The sequence below is a fragment of the Amblyomma maculatum genome, chromosome 1, assembly GCF_055883805.1.
Source record: "Amblyomma maculatum isolate TAMU_Amacu chromosome 1, ASM5588380v1, whole genome shotgun sequence".
NCBI classification, from domain to species: Eukaryota; Metazoa; Arthropoda; class Arachnida; order Ixodida; family Ixodidae; genus Amblyomma; species Amblyomma maculatum.
The window spans coordinates 281,037,113-281,058,487 of NC_139344.1; the positions used below are offsets into that span (position 1 = coordinate 281,037,113).

The following is a 21,375-nucleotide window of genomic DNA, read 5'->3' on the forward strand; positions in this document are numbered from 1 at the left end:
ACACTAGATACTCCCTATTTTACGCGTTGTTCACTATAGTTCACTATAGTGCGGAAAATGTACGTTGTTGAAACTCGTACGCGTTTCGCAGTCGAGCGCAGACGTGCGCATGCACCTTCCGTACCCTTTCGTAAACAAACGCCGCGGACACAGCCGCTGATTGATAGTCCTAATCAAAAGGTTGGTTACAAGGTATGCGAGACATGAATGTCAATTTAAAGGCTGCTTTAGTTTACAGCGCCGTCATCTTCGCAACATATTGAAGGCTCTACAATATTTGCATATCAATCACAGTTCCATAATTTGGAAATGGCATTAGCTTTGGTCGTGTAGCAGCGCGTCGGAAAAATGACATTAACCTGAACAAATGTCATTTGGGTGCGATTGCTTGCTTTCTGCATCGAACAGCCGCGATCCACCGCCCCCGTCGTTCTCGTGAAGCATCACTGAAACTTATACAAACAAGTTCCTGGCAAGGTTTTTTTGTGTGTTCGAAGAACTAACTACGCAGCAATTCTTCCCGGACATTGCTAAAGGTTGACAGCGGTGTTATATCAGCTAAACCGCGACCAAAGACGAAAACACGACGCGCGCGCACAGACTGACACGAACAGCGCCTGACCGAGCCACAGCCGGTCTCGAGGGAGAGGGCGCGAGAAGAGAAGCGCTCTCTTCCTCGAGACCGGCCGTGACCGAGCCCGCCTACGCTTCGCGGCTTTGGCGACAGGCGGCGCTGTGAGAGGTGGCCCTTTCAGACAGACAATAAATGTGATTTGCAAAGTTGGAGAGCACCCTTTAAAAACGTCATTCCATTTATTTGCGATACAGAAAGTTGCCCATCATTTTCCCGAGCTCCAAAGAAAGCCCGCGCAATACAAAAATAATGACGTGACAAGCGTATTCGCGCGCCACGGTTATAGCAGTTATAGACCTTGGTTGTGCTGCTCTCAACCGTGGATTTAGTGAACACATTCACCTGCGTCCATGTCTCGATGGCCCAGTTCCAGAGTTAGGTTGATAAGTTGGCGGTGCCTGCAGCCCGCTCAGCCAGCTCGCCGCGCTCGCTGCACCTTGCACCGTCTTGCTTAGTCTTCATGAAGTCCCAAGAGTTGCCCGATTTTAAGTGAGGAGCGAGACTTTCCTGGATCAGGCATGACAGTGCAGAGGTTCTTGTCTGTTGTAGTACAGTGCCTAGAATATACTGGCAGTATATTCTAGGCACTATAGTTGTAGTCCAAGGTGAAAATCTCTGATGCATCCTTTTTGTATGCCTAGACAATCCAGCTTATTAGGCTTCAGCGGTTGTCCATATCCCTGCAATGCCTGCGAGTTGTTTCTAGAACACAGTTTCATGGTCATTTTCTGGTATCTGGGCCATTTGGGGCAAAACGAGTGCTTTACACATTTAGCTCTAAACGTCAACTTCAAAGAAAGAAAGCTCGATTACTGAATCGGAGTTCCCGGGTTCGAACCCGCGGCCGCGCCCCGGCTGCGTTTCGATGGAAGCAAAACGCAATAAGGCATCTGTGTGCCGTGCGATGTCAAAACATCCAGGTGGACAAAACTATTCTATAGCCCACTTTTTCTTTCACTCCCATGTTCCTTCATTCCTTACTGCGCTTGTTCAGTGGCTTGTTCAGGGCTCGTATTCCGAGTTTGTGTCGTTATCGAAGTGTCGCTGTCGCTATCTCACGTCACCTCGAGTCACATTGGTGGAAACGCCTCTTCCGGTTTCGTAGTGGCCACACCCGGTTCCGACCAATCGGATGGCTCAGCGTGAACTCGAGCCATCTGATTGGTCGGAACCTGAAATCTGATACGGGCCCAGGTGTCCATCGAGAATTGTGACAGACAGATACTGCACCTTGCCTTACCTATAAACTATTTTATTTCAAATGAATTAGGAATTGCGAGAGCCGACTTAGTATTCTTTAATGGCCAGCAGATATATTATGTGTGCTCTGTCCTGTTATGCTCATCAAAAGCAGCAGATATGAGTCTGCATGTTTCCTTTTCAAAGATATTTCTTCCCTAACACAATGGACCTAGCTTTTTTCAGTAGCGCACACCTTTTGCGGCCGCCAAGCGAAGTGTGTTTGACAGGACGGACTACCGAGTAGTTCAGTGCAGGACTGGTCTCGCCTAGCATAGGCAGAGACGCGCGAGTCATCCGTGGACGCACTGTGACACACCTCCTGCCAACTCCCTACCCGTTAGCCAGGACGCATGGCGAACCTGGCAGTCTAGGTGGTTCTGACCTGGCCCTCTTCTCGCTTGAGGTGAGCTAGGGGAGGCGGGGACAATGCAATGCATGCATTCCGACGGCCTAGACGATGCTAGCACTGCACGCAATTATTGTGCAGCAGTTCGTCGCATCGATGAAGCGAGGGACGTAGTTTCGTGGAAAAGCACGTGCAGCGAACTCCTCCCATTTTCGCGTGGCATCCCGGCAAAATATGGCAGCCGAGGATACTTCGCGCATGCGCAGTAGCGCTACCTGTAACAGGTCCATTGAAGGTGCACTAGTGCACACATGAAGTCTTGCAGTCAAAAAGGCTTCTTTCATATTATGCTCAACTTCGTACTATTCGGTGGGGGGAGTGGCCTAGTTGGCCAAAGGCCCCACAATGTTATTGGGTTGGAGCAGTCTTTCAATGCAAGTGTTAAAGGCACTTTCTGCAGAAAAACCAGCACTGACATTGCGAGATGAAATGGCCAGGCTAGCAAGAGCTGCCAACTTTGGTAGCTCCATGAGATGGGAATCGAACCCACCTGGACCCTTAGGTCCCTAGTCAGGCACGCAGTACATGCAGGCACTTCGCTAAAGCGGGGCTTCATACAATCCATCGCAGGATAGTTCTTTGCGTAACACTCGATGTTACAGGCATGGAGAAGTGGTTGTTAACAACAGATTGCAAGCAATGTGTTAAGGAAATGCTTTACTCATAAAATTATGTTCATATGTAAGTTTAGTCGCTACGGCTTCAAGTGTAAATGTCTAGTCTAAATGGGAAAGGCCAACTCATCTGCAGATTGTGCAGCAATAGGGAGAGCACAGTTTGTCATGCATGTTGACAGGTAGGAGCAGGCCACCACAGGATGTGTAGCGATTAAAAATGCTTTATTGTACAAACACACAAGAAATAAAACAGTCAAATGAAAACAAGCATCTCCTGAAACATGTAAATGCACACACATGTGGTACTGAATTTTTATTGGCACTTTGGGACTTGCACTAGAATTCGAACATGACCATCCAGGAAGGATTACTCGCAAGTGACAGCCAGAGTTGGTAAGAAAGCGAAGGAGCCACTTGGACAATCAAACTGAACTGGTGCTGCAGAGTCCAGAGAGAAACTTTGCATAGAAAGTGGGCACATCTCCACACTGGAATGTCACAAATGTGTTAAGCTGCGCGTGTTTTGGTGCACACACAAACACTGCCGACTTGGCCCGACTTCTCGCCATCTACGGAAAGGCAAAAAACTGGGCTGGTGCAAGATCGGCCACATGCGTGCTACAGGTAATGCCACCAGAGACTGCAAGGGAGTCTCAGAACTACACAAGTTACTTTGAGGACGATACAACTTGAAAAAATGTGTTTTCTCTGTCATCCTTGTTGTAGAAATGGAGCAAGTATCAAGCTTCAGAGGGAGAAACACCTCTATAGAAAGAAAATATGTCTGGAGGACGCACACCATTCCCATCCCGATGTTTAACATGCAGGTCACAAACAGTGGTACAAAAGTGTCGACAGCCCTGCTGATGCCGACAGATGTCCCATCAGTATGAACGGAATTCCGGCAGAGTATGTTAACAAATCAATACCAAAAGTATTCTCCCAGTGCTTCTTAAGCTATCACGGCCAAAGCTTCTGTTGCATCAGTAGCTCACTTTCGACATTCTTGCACCACAGGTCACAAAAAGAACATAGCAAATATAATGCCCATCAAAGAAAAAAAAGATGTTAACGGGGTGCACAAAACAAACAACCGTGCAGACCAGCAATGGAAATGGCTATACGCACAAGCAAGCACCCTGCAATGCAGGCAGCCATAGCTATTCTGTAAAAAGCGTTAAAGTGAGCAGTGGGAGGATGATAGGCTTTTTTTTCTTTCGTCCCTAACGGTGTGTCATTGTATGTACAGGCAGACTTGGCTGAGATCAGGCAAACCGTCTAGGCAGGGCTGGCAAAATAATAATAATGTAGAAGAGCACACTTATTGCACTGCTAGTGAGGAAGCCATAAGGGCAGCAAGTGTAGAAAGCAATGAATGCATTATGGCTGCCGTGAAACAGGCTTAAAAATGTTTTTCTATGCCCAGCGCCACAAAAAAGGTGCTGCTGCACTATTGGCTTCAGTGCACAGGTGCCAAGCAAGGGTAGCTGGCCACTGCCTTGGAATGATTGGAGGGGAAAAAAAACAAACAACAGTGCTGCCTCAAAAAAACATATCCAGTCAAACTGAGCTTAGATAGGTGATTGCTAAAAATTTGCACTTTTTGCTTTAGCCGCCTCGAGAAATTTGGCAATTGGATGGTGCTCAAGTGAGAGGTTTCTTTTACACAAACACACGCACACATACAAAAATGGGAACAGAACACATTACAGCAAAGGTAACAAATAACTTGTGGGTGACTTCCCCTGAGTAAAATGGTGCCACAAACAAGCTTTGTGCAGCGCAAAGATGCAGACACATCCCAAATGGAAAGCTAACAGCATTGCAAAACCCTAAATTGTAGCCGATACATTCCTGGTATGTGTCAAAACAAAGCGCTGGTATGTGAAATACTGCAGTATAACTCAAGTTATCACTCCAAAGATTATCGCAAACACCTTTATCAAACAATGCATGCAGAACAATAAGTGAACTGAACAACGAATATGAAAGCACGGGACAATTTCCCATAATGAATGAATGCGTGCAATCCACAAAACACAGATTATCTGTTAAAAGGACAGAACACGAATTTAGGTGTCCAAATTTTTTCCGGCGCAATGGAAAGATTGATGTCTAAAATGTTCGATTCCATAGCGGTTTTGGTACAAATGCTGTACAAAATTTTTACCGAGAATTTTTCTATCAGTGCATGCGGCAGTTTTTATGTAGTCCGATGCTGGAAACCATGAGCAGCGATGGCGATGACGACTAGTGGTCGACAAAAAGACATACCAAAAATAAATATAAATTTTACTCGCCAGATAGTAATTAGGCATTCTTTGCTTAGAGTAACGTCCTTTTCAGTTTCACACTCAAGGCTGTTAGGGCACAATAATGCACGCCTCGTCGACGAAAGTTTTAGTGGGCACAATCATCGCTTCATTCACAGAGTTCCGAACACTGTGGCGCCATCTAGTGGCAAAACCGGAAAGCACGCCTCTCGCGGTGCAAAAGGAGGAGTGGTTATTTAAAAATGCAGTGGAGAGAGTGCTAAATATAATAAATTATGGCAAGCACTCCTAGAAGAAAAGAGAACAGTGTGCACTTACGAAAATCAGCTATATTTTGCTGACAAGTAGTCACGTGGAGTACTACCGTGAAAGTAATAGGGTTTCTCCGCTAGACAGCGCCTCAGTTGCTTTCATGCGATTGTCAACGGCAAATTAGAATTGTAAAGCCGCTTTTTTTTTATGTTGTAGTGCTCGATCTGTACTATATGAAGCAAGGTCTTTTCTTCGCCATAATCTCATGAGATATTGTGGCCAGTGTTCTGTCCCTTTAAAAAACGCAACAGCAAAAAAAGGGAAAGAAAGAGCCGCGGAGACTGACTAAGATACGGCATAGGGTGGTGGGTGGAACTGCGGCATGTGTGAATCACTGGACTGCATTAACAAAAACGAAAATACGTAACACTACAATGCAGCATGACAAATGTGAGCAATGGACCTTGAAAACGACTTAGACAAATGAATGGCGTAACATAAATACATGTTGAATGGACCAAATCAAACCCCAAAACTCCTGTGGGATGAGCACTGCTGCCAAATGGGGAAGAGCCAGGTCACTGTGGTTTTCACAGAGGGCAAAAGCAAGTGCTCAAATGAAGATGCCGATTCTTAAATATGCACAATGGGCATGAATGCGATGGTTGACATGGGACCACTTGCCCTATTCTCTTGATAGCAGAAGGTCAAATGAACAGAGTCATGGCACGCTTCCCCACCCTCCCCCTCTCCTGCAGCTTTTCCATTGGATTAATTCATTTTCAAAACTCATGAAAAGGTGGGGGTCCAGCACACATCAGAGCAACACGCACCAACATCAGCGCAGTGGGGACCACTAGCAGTTGAGCAACAACTGTGGCCAGCACCTGACTTCTTTCTAACCCGGCTTTTGTTTTGAATGTTGCACACAAATAACCATGATGCAGAAGCCGACCAAGAAAAAGCCAGGTTGCAAAAGAGCCACAGCAAGAGCCTCCAGTGTTATGAGACGCAAACCTAGTAAGCAGCATATGGGTGCACTTCTGGGCAACAACTAAGCCTTGGCATGGGCAATATGCTAGGCGACTCCCGACACAAGGAGGCCCCTGCTCGTTCATCCCAGAGCTGCCTCGCACCATGGACTGACAACTATGTGTTTACCAACCCACACGCACACACACACGCACACACACACACACACACACACACACACACACACACACACACACACACACACACACACACACACACACACACACACACACACACACACACACACACACACACACACACACACGGAAAAAAAAGGGGGACTCATTCACACTTGGTTCACTGTTCTTTGCACTGCGAAGCACACTGGTTGCAGAGCTGTCAGACAGGAACAGATATTTTTTCTGCAGGACTACAGGCTTACACACATGCATGTGCACACACAAAGAAAGGCAAACCTTTTGTATTGCACAAGGAGAACCACAACCAGGAACACATTTGACTCCAGAACTCAATTTTGGTGAGCAAAAAATTGGCCCAAAGAACTGTCAAAGACATGCAAAAGTGGAGAAGGAAAAGAGAGAATGGTAAAGGAACACAAAGTCCAGCAGCTCCGCAACCAAGCATTTTGTCAACTCGGCAGTTATCTCCCAGAAGGCTTTGGAGTGTGCAAGGACATCAACTACACTCAACACAGTCCATTACGGTCCTCCTCTCTCTCTCCCCCCGCCCCCCTCCAAAAAAAAAAAAAAAAGAAAAGATGTGGTTCCACTTCAAGTCGTCATCCTGGCAGGCAGCTCGAGAGTGCGTTCATTCAGAGCTGTGGCCACCCTCAGATGCATCACCTCGACAGATTGGGCATGTGCGGTTATTCTGAAAAAGTAAAGCAAGATATACTAATCCACACATGTGCCAGAAACTCCAAGGCTACTTCCAGGCCTTCCCTCAAGCCTTTCAGTATGCACAAATGCAATATAATGCAGCAGCAGCCAGTCAAGCCAAGTCCATTGTCACAGCAGCATGCTTATGAAATATGCAAGACAATTGATTACAGCAGCTAAGTACTACACTAGTGTTCCCAAGCAAAACAAAAAGATGTAATAGCATTGGAAAACACCACATTTTGTATTAGTCAAAGAAACAAAGCAGTTATATTCCATGTTAATACATTCAACCATTTTTGAATCCTTGTGTTGTGTCCCACATGTGAGCCACTGGCAGAACTTTGAGCCACAAACAGATGGCCTTGGTGACCTTGCATGTGCGCTTTTATGGGGTCTTTGAAATTTAGGGTTAGTTTCACCCTAGTAGATGTAGACGTGTAACCAGAAAGCCATTATCCTGGGACACATTCTATTTTACACCAAGCTCTCCAAGAGTGCTTTGACAAAACCAATACAGTCGTGCCTCGTTAATATGGACACTTTGGTTTTCGACCAAAACTGTCCATAAAGCGATTCATCCATAATAACGAGTCATAAATAAAATCAGAAAGGATTTTATTAAGGAATTGTAATTAATGACTGCTTTTGTACCTAACGATGTGCACTGGACTCAAAATTTCACAGAACACCGGCAATTTTGTGTGCCTTATCCTTGTCATTGTTATCTTCGAAAAATTGTAGTGCAGTCTGAAGCGACTCGCATACTATGACACCCGTGATGGTGGGCTTTGTGTTGGTCGAACTTTCGAGAACGAACTCCTCACAGGCCGATGAATCAGCGTCCAATTCTCTATTCACTGCCTCTTCCAAAATGGCCTCGTCACTGAGCAAAGTAGCCACTAAGTAGCTGCTTGAGATTCTCCTGAGGCGAGGAAACAGCTGAGCAGTCTATACTAGTCCCTCACGGCTTGAATTGACTGAGATGGCTTTTGCCGCTTGTATTCACATATTTCTTCGCGCCTACGTTCAGCTCTGTTCTTTTGCGTTTAATTCCCGCCATGCCAAAAGCCAGACTCAAGTTGAGGGTTACAGGCTCCTGATGCTTTGCACTTTTTTGCCTAGTTAACCTTTCTGCCTTTCCGTTCTTCTGATTCTTTCATTTTTTCCTTGTACTGTTTCCGCAAGGAAGCAAGGGAGTCAAGTTGGCAAGCTGCTATGCAGAGGGCTATCGAACATCCCATCTTCATGGCGCCGTTTCTATGTGTTCCTATAAAACAAGCACTGCAAGCTGAAGTACAGTTTAGAACGACGGCTAGCCGACTACGAAGAGCTCAGACCTTGTCAAGGCCGCATCGTTGACTCAAAGCGAAGCCGACATGCGGACCGCCTGGTGTGCAAAAATGTGGCAGTTCGGCAGCGCAACAGGGACGAAAACCAGGAGCATGAGAGGGAAGCACGTCCAGGACGGGACGCCCGGTCCAAGTTGCGTGTTCGTACGTCGCCTTTCTTTTGTCGCTCTACTTTGTGAGTGTGTCTTAACTCTCACTGAAAAGCGTTAACGGCTTCATGGAACACACATTGTGCTTTGGAAAAGCAAAATTCAGTTCCCACCACCACTGTAGGCACTTGCCTTTCTTCCTGTCATTTCTTTCTTACGGTTTTACCGGCCTCTCTGTTCACGATCAGCAGAATTTATTGCAACCACATGTTGCTGTTTTCCCGACTGCGGCGGCACTTCTGCTGCACCCAGAAATCTCCTGGTTCCCCCTCGGTTTGCTGTGTATGTTCCCCTCCGCTATTGCGCTCCCCCCCTCTCTAAAACCGCGACACACCCACTTTGGTTCTTTCCAACCCCACAGGACTTGTTCAGGCATCCCGCCGTATCGGCTGTCATGTAGGTTCGTGGGCGGCGCGCCCTTCTTTAACTTGCGTTCGGACTCCTCTGCTTTTTTTCAAGCACTGTCCATATTAACGAGACAAAAATACATGGGCCCAAGATGGCCGTGTGCATTCTTCCCCTGTCCATTGTCCAGACAGCAAGTTTCCATATTAACGAGGCATAAATACATTGAAAAGGTTTCGTCCCCAGAAAAAATGCCCATACTTCGGGTCGTCCATATTAACGGGGGTCATATTAACGGGGCACGACTTTACAGGCTAATTTCCTGTCTAAAGATGCCTGACCAGAATGTGGACGCTGGAGTATGCAGAGGAACAACCTTTCAAGTATGAGTCATCCTGCTACACCAATTCGTATGCATACTTATGACTAATTAAGCAACATTTGTGGTCATGCTATTCCTAGCAGTGCCCATTCGTGAATTGCAATGGGGGAATCATGTAGGAGGAAGCTTTGCTGAAGCTGTGGACATTGTAGGTCTGTTTACATGATCTGTTCAAACCTGATGAAGCTGACTCTTTAGCCTTGATTTTACAGGTTAAAATTTGTTGTCTTCGGGTTTCTCACCGGGTGCCAGGGCAGCTGGTGTAACGGCACGCCTGTGCTTTTTTTCTCGCTGTAATAGCCATATTGAACTCTTTTGTGCATGTCCAGTCTATCATAAATCTCTTTGTACCTGCCAATGCCAGCTTCTTGCACCACAATTTTAGTCGGTATGTAATCGAAACTTGTTGCAGTCTTTGGGTCTCTTGCCAAGCGCCACAGGAGCCAGCAGACGCAATGGCACGCATCTATTATAGAGCTGATAGAGGTGTGTAGGAGCTCGGGCCTGCCAAAAAGCCCACACCTGGGTCGGCATGGGAGCCGGGCTTGGTCCGCTCAGGCAGGGCCCTGATAAGGGTTATTTAACAGGATAGATAAGCGGGCGAGTTGGTGGTACATTATACGAAAAAACAGCGCGAACAAACGGGGGAGTTCAGATAAGGGTTATTTGCATTGCATTTGGCATGCATTTTTTGCAAAAATGCGAATATGGCCATGGTGCACTAAGTGCCTTGAATGCACAGCATTAGGTATCTGCCTGCATTATCCCCGCGTGAGAGCAGTTTTCTACTGACATAATCCACCTTTCCACAATGCAGCCTCAACATGAACAGATCTGTGCTAGCAGTTAAAAATGAACAGAAGGGCCGCTTGTGGACTACTGAGTTTCGACTTTCGAGTCTCCTGCTTTGACCCCTACCATAATTAAGTTTAAGTATCCGTTCCGAGATTCGTACCATGCTGTCGCTTTTGAAGTGCCTCTGGTGTGGCTAGCTCCTGGCCTTGGCACAGGCTCAGTGCGAGAGGGACGTCGAACCTAGTCAAATCACCTGCGGTTCTCAAATTTTCCTAATTTCTCAGCGCAGGCAATGTAGTGGCGGTGCCTTGCCAGCTTCGCCAGAGGCAGATAGTGAGTGGAACAAGGTAACCAAGTATTCATCTTGTTGTGGCACCACAGGGACGAGGACAGATACGAAGAAAGACAGACCAAGTGCTCAGAGGAACAACAGAGGAGACAGAGCACTTGGTCTGTCTTTCTCCGTATCTGTCCTCGTCCCATGGTGCCACAACAAGATGAATACTTACCAACTTGCCCAGTTTTCTACTCTCGTAACCAAGTACTTGGCCACAGAATCAAGCCCGTGCTCACAGTTCGAGCCAACACGCTCTTGGAGAAGCAAAGAAGCCGTGCACCCAAAACTTGTTTTTGCTAAGAACATATTGGTCCTTCCAGCCACAAGTTCAGTGACAGAAACTTCAGCGCTGTCAGATTCATCATACGGCAGAGCCACAAATACATCAAGCCTTCAATCAATAATGCATAACTTGTTGCTTTTGTACGGTAACCCAGAATGACCATTCTATGTATGTGCTGCACCCTATATAATCTACAAATTTGTCATCTTAAAAGCAAGAACTCAACATATTGACATCTTAAATAAACTCATCTTCAAATTATTTATTTCTATATCGCCACTTGAACTGCAAATATAGCAGGTCGGGCTGGGATGGGCTCATGTCTGTAGCACAGTGCCTGGGCCGGGCTTGGGCTCATAATTTTGGCACACCTATAATTTGTTACTCTTATGCTGTAGTAACCACATCACCCTTTCTGCATACTAACGCATCAATGCTAACTGCCCTGTTCTCCAGAAAACCTGCCATGAGCAAAAAATCATGGTATTGGCAGGAGATGCACTGATTTGTTGGCAAGTGTGAGACCACATGGCATGACCAAGTCGGCAGGAACTGCCAAATCGGGCAGCTCCTTTGAAATAAGAGGGTGGACCCTTGGATCTTGAGTCAGACACACTACTCCTAGGCCATGCAGGCATGTTCATAGGGGTTGGTTGAAGTGGGGCATGTTGTGTGGTCTCGGACAAAGTGTGGTAGCTTACGAATGTCTAATTGAGTATAGGTGGGATATTAGAAGCACAAATTAAGCGATTAGCGATGGAGTAAGTATGCAAACAAAGATCCACAAGAGAAGCCACAGGCTGGAGCCATTTATACCCTGAAATGTGGAGTTCAAGTGCCCTTAAATTTTTAGGGCCCAAGGCTTACTCAGCCGAAAAGTTGCTGTTTGTTAGTCAATCGTCAGCTTAAAACAAAAGTTAAAAACCTCTGAGAGCACTGCCTGCACTGGGAAAATGCGACAGCCTGAGTGTTAGTGCTGATGTTGCGGAACAAGACGTGTCAACGCTCACGGATCTTGTCCCCACTCACCCATCTGGTGTGTATTTACCTAGGTGAAATGAGGAAGGGGCGCATACTGAAGTTCATAAAGACGATGATGTGCACTGCACAGCGCAAGAGTGTGTCGTAGTAGGAACTTGGTGAAAACAACAAAGTTTACTGCACAGCACAAGAATGCGTTGCAGTTTTAAATGAGGTATGACTGGCTGTGGCGAGTGGAGTGTAGTGCTCTCGTGCGTGGGCCAGGAAAGCTATCTGTTCGTTCTGGCGTGGGTTCTAAACCCAGCTTTTTTTAAGTATGCAGCATATTCTTAAAATACCAGCGTACAGAACTAGTCCTCACTAATGTTGCCGTCGTCATCACTGATGCGGTCCCACAGCATGCCATCGCTCAGCAAAATCCCACAGTTGGCAAATGATTGGGCCAAAATATCATTTGGAACAGCCAAGCATGACCAAAAGTACCCCCGCTCTCGAAGCAAGGACCCGGGCTTGTAGGACCATGTTGCATGCCACTGGCAGGGACCGATTTATGTATGCTAAAAACTTGGCCTCCAGCTCTAGAAAGCTTCCCGGTTTCGGCCCACAGAAACCTCTTCACTTGCCATCCCAGCTGAAAATTCTGCCTCACTGGAGCCGCTACTCCTGCGGCACTCATTCCGAAGTGCCAAACTTGTAGCCCACAGCACAGTTTGTTTCTCCGGTATAAGGAATGACCACCCTCTTGAATGTTGCCATGAATGAGCGTCAAATGCTTATCGAACCTGGAGCACTTAAGAGAATTAAGAACAGAAAAACATGCTCAGCAATGAAGTCAAATGCATCAAAACTAGAGGCGCGCAAAATACAGTCAAACCCGGATATATCGAATTTTGGCTATATCGAACTCACGGAATATCCCCTTGAAAATCCCATGTAAAAGTATAGGAAAGCTGCGTCGTATATCGAACTCCAATTAACTGGTCGTTCGATATATCAACTCCGCCCCACGCACTAAAAGGAGCGCCGCGCCGTCCACAAAGACAATCGCATCATCCATGGCCGTTTGCCGCATGACGCTTTTCAAGCCGCGCGCGGAATGAGAGAGAACCGGTTCGGCGACGGCCGGTCTAGAGCAGCGCCACGCCCTTTCCCCAAAGCCGCGCGCGTCTGCGGTGACCCGCGTGGCAGCACGTGACGCCTGCAAGCCATGAGCGGGAAGAACGAGAGGGAGCCGTTTTGGCGACGGGCGGCCGGTACGGAGCAGACGCAGTTAATGCAGCCGTGGCGTTGCGGCGAGGAGAAACAACAGGATAGAGCGAAGCGCAAGGGTGTATCCATGTGCCCATTCTTTCCTTCCTCATTTTCAGTCTCCGTTCGCTGCAGCACAGCGTGCGCTACGCATGCGGCGGCAAGCCAGCTCGGCGCGTGACAGACAGAAAGTCAGACTGCCGCCTGATCGTTATCGTGTCAGATGCTATCTGCAGCGTGCTGTTCTCTTTCTTTTGTTTCGCGGCGGGGAGCGTGCGGCGTCGCGTAAGCTATGTCGGCTACGAACGTTAAAAAGCGGAAGAATTTGGCTTTCGCAACCAAGTTGGCGGCCATACAGAGCGTCGAAGAGGGCAAGAAGTCATCGGTGGCAGATGCATTTGGCATTTCAAAGAGCACACTAAGCACGCTGCTAAAAAACAAAAGAAACTAAGCTCAAGGCAGGTGAGCAAAGTCGTTCCGGAGCGTGCCGTGTGCGCCCTGCGGCTTTTGAGAAAGTTGAGCAGGCCCTTTATGCATGGTTTCTGGAGGTCCGGGCTAAAAACATCCCCGTAGATGGGCCCATGTTAATGGAAAAGGCGAAATGGTTCGCTACTGTTCTCGGCGAGGAAAACTTTTGCGGCGGAACTGGGTGGCTGCACAGATTTAAAAACCGCCACAGCATCGTGGGAAAAACGATTTCAGGCGAGAGTGAAAGAGTCAGCAACCAAGGAATGCAACAGTGGCTTTCCGAAGAGTGGCCAAAGATCGCCAAGGAGTTTTCTCCCGCAGAAATCTTTAATGCAGATGAGACTGGCCTTTTTTGGCAGATGTTGCCAAGCAAGACGCTCGACCTACGAGGGAGCACATACCACGGAGGGAAGATGAGCAAAGTGCGCGTCACTGTTTTGCTTGCGGCAAATATGGACGGATCTTGTAAGTTAAAGCCATTCGTGATTGGGAAAAGTATGTCGCCTCGGTGTTTCAAGAACTGCAAGCAGCTTCCAGTACGCTACGGCTTCAACAGGAAAGCGTGGATGACGCGTCAACTTTTTTCTGAATGGCTTCAGGCATGGGACATGGAGTTGGGCAAGTCAGGCCGCCGAGTTTGCCTTCTTGTCGACAACTGTTCGGCCCATCACACCACGTGCGAGCTGCACCATGTAGAACTGAAATTTCGTCCGCCTAACACGACAGCGAGGTTGCAGCCACTTGATCAGGGCATTATAAAGGCATTTAAGGTCGGCTACAGAAGGAGACTTGTTCAGCGGCTCCTAATTAATCTTAGAATGGGAGTCGATCTGAAGATTGACTTGCTGGGGGCCATTTAAATGATCACTGGCGCCTGGAACGACGTAAAGCAGGACACAGTGGTCAATTGTTTTCGCAAGGCAGGTCTTGCAGTGGCCGCAGGTGACTGTCCAGAAGTTTCAGAATTCTCGGACGAAGACGGAAGCTTGCATGTGGCATTCCGCGATCTCTCACGTTTTCCGGGTGTTGTCCCGCCCGAAATCACAGTTGACGATTTTGTCAACGTCGACAGCGACGTTCAAGCCGTGGCCATCTTGGCTGACGAAGACATTGTGGCGGGAGTAGCGGGCACTCACGAGGACGGCGATTCAAGTGATGATGACCACCACTGTGATCTCGATGAAACGCACCAGTACACAACCGCGGAGCTGGCTTCGGCGTTCAATTTGATTCGGCGCTGTTGCGGTGAGATGGAGGGCACCGGCCTTTCACATCTGGACAATCTGGACAAGATCGAGACCAGCGTTTTCCGCTTTATTGCCCAGAGGAAGAAGCAGTCGAAGATTAGTGATTTTTTTTTTCTGTGAAATAAAGTGCATCTTCACGTTGTGTGTACAGACTTCAATTCTTGAATGCTCCAAATGGTAAGCTGCCGATATATGTACTCGCATAATGAACTCATTTTTTTTTTCATATTGACATCAGCTTGAGGGGAAGGGTTCATTACGGAGGCTTTTTTTTTTTTTTTTTTTTTTTTTGCGAGAGTCGTTTATTTGGCTATGAATCAACGAAAGCACCCGGCTCGCTGGAATCGCGATGCCGGCTTTTAACATTGTTCGCTTCAAACGGAAGTTGCTGCTGTCACGCGTTCCAATGATTTTGTGGCAGTGACGCTGTCCACCCCTAGCGTGACGTGATTAAATCGAACTAGCTGTGCAATCAAGCCATCATGGGCACTCTGCCAAGTTCGCTTCCTGCCACTGCAGGAGCTAGCGACAAAAGTATAAAATAAATACGTCGTGACGTCTGCACAGCAGCTTGGTGCGCATCTAACAAAAGCTATGGCCTGTGGTGAAGTGAAATGGAGGGATTCTCCACCAACTCTTTTTTTTTTTTTTTTTTTCACATTCTCGGCGCCGAAAGTGGAGGGTGAGTTCATCATTCAAGTGGGTTGGTTAAGCGACAAATACAGCATCATTTTTCACGATCGCAAGTGGCGTCTTAAGCCGATTTCTGTATATTGAATTTTCGATATATCGAACTATTTCGCGATCCCTTTCGAGTTCGATATATCCGGGTTCGACTGTATTGAAATTTTCGAATACGAATCGAATATAGATATGGGAAAAAATGCCTTCGAATATCAAATTGAATATTTGATTACAGAAAAAAGAATGAAAAATTAAAAACAGCAATCACCGTTCATGTTGTTTATTTCAAAATTCACGTGGATTCTGCAAAAACTAGAATTGCGCAGAAGCCTGTGCCGTACTGACAAATCCAGTATACATTTCATACAAGATTCCATATACTAATTTGTCACTTCTATCACCTTCTTTTGGAAGCGTCATGCTTTGGTTTGAAATGCACGAGTTCACCCTCCCATTTCAGATTTTCAAATTTTAGAAAACAGGCAGACTTACAATCGTGCAACTACGGTAAGCAAATATATATATATATATATATATAGGGTGGCGCTGGTGAACACTCTCAAGGTTAGTATACAGACAACATTAATATCCAAGAAAGTAGCAGGGGGGACAGTGGCCGATGTAGCTCAGTTGGAAGAGCACCGGACGCGATATTCGGAGGTCGTGGGTTCAGTTCCCACCATCGGCACATTGTTTTTCTTTCTACTTTGTGTTTATTTATCTTTCCCCTAAACAGATTACATTACTAATTTACGTGATTACTGAAGTAAAAATTAAAAAAAAAAAAAGACAAAGTACAATCCCCAATGCTTTCCTTGGCCTCGCCGACTGTTGGCTTCTTTCTTTCATGTATTATAACAAGCACCCTCATTTCCCCTTCATTTTTCTGCTTGTAGCTTACGCTCGGTTCTGGCAGTCTTGAAGCAATAGGTAGCGTAAGAGGGTTCTAGCACAGCTTTCGCCCTCGCTCTTGATCACGTTCTACGTGACGCTGGCGGTAACACAGGACATTCCATGTCCACCGTTATGGTTGAGGGTGGCGCTGGTGAACACTCGCAAGGTTAGTATACAGACAACATTAATATCCAAGAAAGTAGACAGCGGCCGATGTAGCTCAGTTGGAAGAGCACCGGACGCGATATTCGAAGGTCGTGGGTTTATATATATATATATATATATATACATATATGGCGATGGTTTGTCGACCGGCCGACACACCTAGGACGCCTGGCGCCCAGTGCGTGGCCAAAGAAATGCCACTGCAATAGGGCCGCATAGTTATGACACAGCGCACTTCCAAAGCGAGAAGAGAAGATGAAATCATGAAAGAATCAGTAAAGTCAAACCGGAGCCAAGACCTGTGTGGTGGTCAGCGGCAATGAAGAATTGGGATTGGCGGCCATGGCTATGGCTGCCTGCTCTCTGTTCTGCGTGACATCTGAGACTTGCAACTAAGTGCTCATTTAATCTACCCTCGTTAATTGGAGACTACGGATAAGTCCTACTGCTGGCGCAGAACCAACATCCATGTAAGGCTATGGTGTCAGACGGGCACTATGGTTCTTGCACCGGTTAGGCCACGTCCTGGCACAATAGGTATTGTAAACAATCACCAAAATAGCACTCCTCAAAACTGAACTGCATGCTGCAGAGTTGACCGTGCAGCTCTGACATATGTGTGCAACAGCAAATGCGACAAAACACGGCCAGCCTCACCTTCGATAGCAGACCAACTACTACTTTTATGAGCCGGCCCTTGATGGCTATTGCCCAGGCATCAGCCAGCTAAGCGATCACAATTGGGCAGCTTGGCAGCACTTCCATCTGTGTGATTCTACCACTGCTCCCAAAATGTACATTTGTCGAATGCCGTTCAACACGCAGTGCGGTCAATCCACAAAAGGGATGCAGACTGCTTGTGAAGGGGCAGTGACCCTTCTGCGTTGCACCGTGAACGATGCCAGGCTGGCGCTTTCCATTTTTGAACAGTTCTATTTTAGTGCTCCGAACAGTGTGCTGGCAATAAATGGTGGAAGTGCGGAAAAATAGTCACTGTTGCACTGTTTTTATCTAAAAAGCAGGCAATCATTGCCTATTTTTTTGCCAAATAAATTTGCCATAATACATGTGGTTCTTGTCGGTTTTTTCGATGCCATTCAATAATTTGAGCTTTTTACGATCCTAAGTTCTAATTAACGAGCTTTTACTGTACAACAAACGGAATACATGTGACCATCAAGTTCATTAAAAGAGGGTTCGACTCTACTACAGCTAATCAAAAGGCATCAAAATGAGTGTAGATTCCTTAAAAGATAGACACCCATAATCCATGTGTACCATTTTGCATTAATGCCCGATACAAAAACTGCAGAAGAATTTTATAAATGACAGCACCTTTATGCACTGTCCAAGGGGTGCCTGAAGGCAGTGGCTAATTGCACCCCCAATGCCATGCTTGAGTTCATTAAGGAATTAGCTACTGCCAATGAAAGAGTGGTGCCAGAGTGAATATGCCACTCTTTGTTACGCTGCAGGTAAAGTTGGTTATGGGTAAAAAAAAAATCTTTAAAGGAAAATCTTCTTTCATAACTGAATGACATTCAAGGACTAAGTGTATCAAGCCTGTTGGTAAAGTATGCCGAGTAGTTGGGCTCTAGCATTGAAAATGATAAGGCTTCTCCTTAACCCTTTGAGGGTTTTTACCGTAAATGTAAGGCGGTGGTTTTTCATCCCGCAAGGTTTTCGCCGTACCGGTACGGTTTCAATCCTCCGTTTGAAATTTCGCGCCCTAGTGGTGATGCATGCTCACTGGGAGGTGCTGCCACCTCCTAGGACTTACAAAAAGTGCTTGAAATTTATTGCGCTGCCTTCTTGAGAAGATAAACAGAAGTGATTCCTAGTTGCAGCGTGTTGCCCGGTCTGCAGCAACGCCACCGCCCTATCGCGGTTTTGGTTTCGCCATGTGATCGCAAAGGAGACTCAACTTGATTTCTATCTTTATGGGCGCTTCCGTGCAGGGGATAAACAGAACTGATACCTAGCTGCAGCTTGTGGCCCAGTCTGCGGCAATGCCCTTTCTTGCATGGTTTCGATTGCCCCTCCTCCCCCTCGTGATCGCAATGGAGGCGCAAAAAACTTGATTTTTATCCTTGTGGCCACTCCCGGTGCAGAGTCCACAGAAACCAATTTCCATCTTTGGGGCTGCTGTTAGCTTGTTTGTCATTGACGCTCACGAGGCATTCCTGCCCTCCTAGTGGTTTCCTGAGGTTAGGTTCCAGAGTTTGCAGTGTGGAGCAACGTTGACACCAAAATACGGTTTCAAATATTTTCCTACAACTTTTCCTTGACTTTATTCATATTGAACTTTCAAAATCCGCAATAAAGTAATTTGGCCATCTGGGAAAGTTTTTTTCAAAAAATTCGACCCTCATGTGTCAGAGTAGTGCTGAGAATAACATGACTGTTGCTAAATTTTCAGAGTTCCACTAGCGTTACCCACATGCTGTTGTACAATGCCTCGTGATACATACCTTGAGCCACTTGTCAACACAGCGGGCATGGAACTCATGTGCACAGGGGAGCACACGCAGGACCTGCCGGGCCTCGAAGTCACACATGCATACCACACATGATGTCTGCTCGGACTCGTGCGTCTCGGGGTTGAAACGGTACGACAGCAGTTGCTCAATCTCTGCACAGAGAACAGCACAACCCTTCGACCTCCCGATGAGTGAAAAACTAACAGTGGCTGTCAAAATGTACACTACACAGCCCTAGTGATTTCTCCACAGACGTTCTGCAGTCAAGCTCCTTGAACCGGCAAAAATCTAAGATATCAGCATCTTCAATAATTCAGCTGCTGGTGATGACACGGCTGAAACTGTCAGGTAATTTGGCCACTTGATACAAACACAGTTTTAATTTAGAACCTTCCGCACCAGCAGCCTGACTACACCCACTGAAAAGGCTCTCCCATATCCCTCCTGTGAATCACGTCCTGTGCCAGTCACATACCTTATCCCCACATAATTCCTAATTTTATCCGACCATATAATTTTCTGCTGCCCTTGCCTTCTCTTGGAATCCAGTCTGTCACCCTTAATGACCATCAATTACTTTGCATCACGTACACTGTCCATGGCCATTTTTTCTTGATTTTGACTAGAATGCCATTAACTCAGGTCTGTTCCCCGACTAACTCTGCATGTCTTTTAACACTGCACCTACCACTTATCGTTCCATAGTTATCTGCGCCCTTTTCATTACCCTCGTTTCTGCCCCAGAATGGAGTACTGGATGAGACAGCTGTTATAAACTTTCATCTTGAGGGATACTGGCAAGCTGCCATTCATTATCTGAGAGTACTTGCCAGATGTGCTACATCCCAATCTGACTCATTCTGGACCCATGTATTCCCTTACCACTTCTAGTGCTACTGCTGTACCTTTCCGAGGACGTTAAAACAGGTGGTCGAAATTTATCCTCGGCCCTCCACTAAAGTGCCCTTTTTTTCTTTGTCTCCTCCTGCCCTTCCCGCACAGTGCAGCTGAAATGTACACTCAAAGCTCAACACTGACAGCCTCAACTACTTTGTGTAGGCTGAATACGTTTGCCTCAAGCGCCAGCACTCTAACACTTTCTAGACCGTCACAAACTTAGCAGTTGGTAGCTGGTACGTCATGAATATTAGAAAGCAAAGGACATTCGAAGAGGTGAAATTTCCTGGCACCTCTTTTGCCGGAGTAAGTATGCAAGTAGCAAATAAAATCTGAAGATTCAACCAGCCCTTCCATAATTCTGCTGCAACTTCTACAAGGACACAGCATGCAAAGCAGATTGAAACCCAAGAATTTGAATATCCTATTCTGAATACTAAATGACTGTTCACACCATTTTCACAGCCACATTAGAGAACTTGAACACCCTGTTTTGAATAAATGACTGCTCGCACAATTTTTCCAGCCACATTAGAGACTGGCAATGACATACCAGCTATAATTTAATACAGTTAAACCTCAATATAACAAAGTTTGCGATGCAACAATCTTATTTCATTTCAGTTTCTTGCTCCCCCTGAAATGTATGTGTTTCTTCCTTCGATTTGAAAAACTAGTTTTGTGCTGCAGTTTTGATACAATGAAGATTTTTTGAGCATTGAAAACAAATTTGTGCAAACTCTACCCCCTGGAAACAAACAAAAAAATGAGAAGTGTTCAACGCTGCTGAACCGAATATGGAGCGAACGCATTAGCTGCGGGTGACCGAGCGTTCTTCTTTCTCAAGGCTGTTCAAGGTCATTCGTGACTGCGGCCACGGACTGCGCGACGGGCCAAAACCTGGCGTAGTATTGCTTTCGCAAAAATGTGAAGCGAGGCAAAAATTTTCCTTCTGCAATGTGCCGGCTGTACGGACATTCAAATATCAATGTGATGCCTCGATGTCCACAGCGACATTCTGACTGTTCAAGGACAATGTTATTTATAGCATCCATTTTATTCACTGGCACGCAAAGACATGCTGAGACAGTCATTTTGTCCCCTGGTAAATATGGTGCTAGTATTTCTCTGCTTGAGATAATTCACACCCATCTCACCCCATCAATGTGGCTCCATGGTTAGGGTGGTGGAGTGCTCATCCCAAAGACTCGATCGATCACTGCCACTAGGGCCACTTTTCATTAAAGGCGAAACACTAGGCGCCTGTGTACTGTGCTACATCAGTGCATGTTAAGAACCCCGCAAGATCGAAATTCCAGAGTCCTCCACTACAGTGTCCATCATAGACGATGTCAGTTTGGGATGTTAAGCTA

The 21,375-nt window shown here is 46.5% G+C and overlaps 1 protein-coding gene across 1 annotated transcript in view; it reads right to left on the reverse strand.

Moving 5' to 3' along the window:
* Nucleotides 1-4,488: 4,488 nt before the first annotated feature.
* The window catches only part of mura (ring finger protein murashka), a 163,448-nt gene continuing 146,561 nt past the window's right edge, over nt 4,489-21,375 (reverse strand). The window contains exons 10-11 of the mRNA XM_084591479.1: nt 19,097-19,257; nt 4,489-7,287 (exon numbers count right to left, since the gene is read on the reverse strand). Coding sequence (XP_084447605.1) covers nt 7,225-7,287; nt 19,097-19,257 — 224 coding nt within the window. The 3' untranslated portion in view covers nt 4,489-7,224. The remainder of the gene's footprint in view (nt 7,288-19,096; nt 19,258-21,375) is intronic.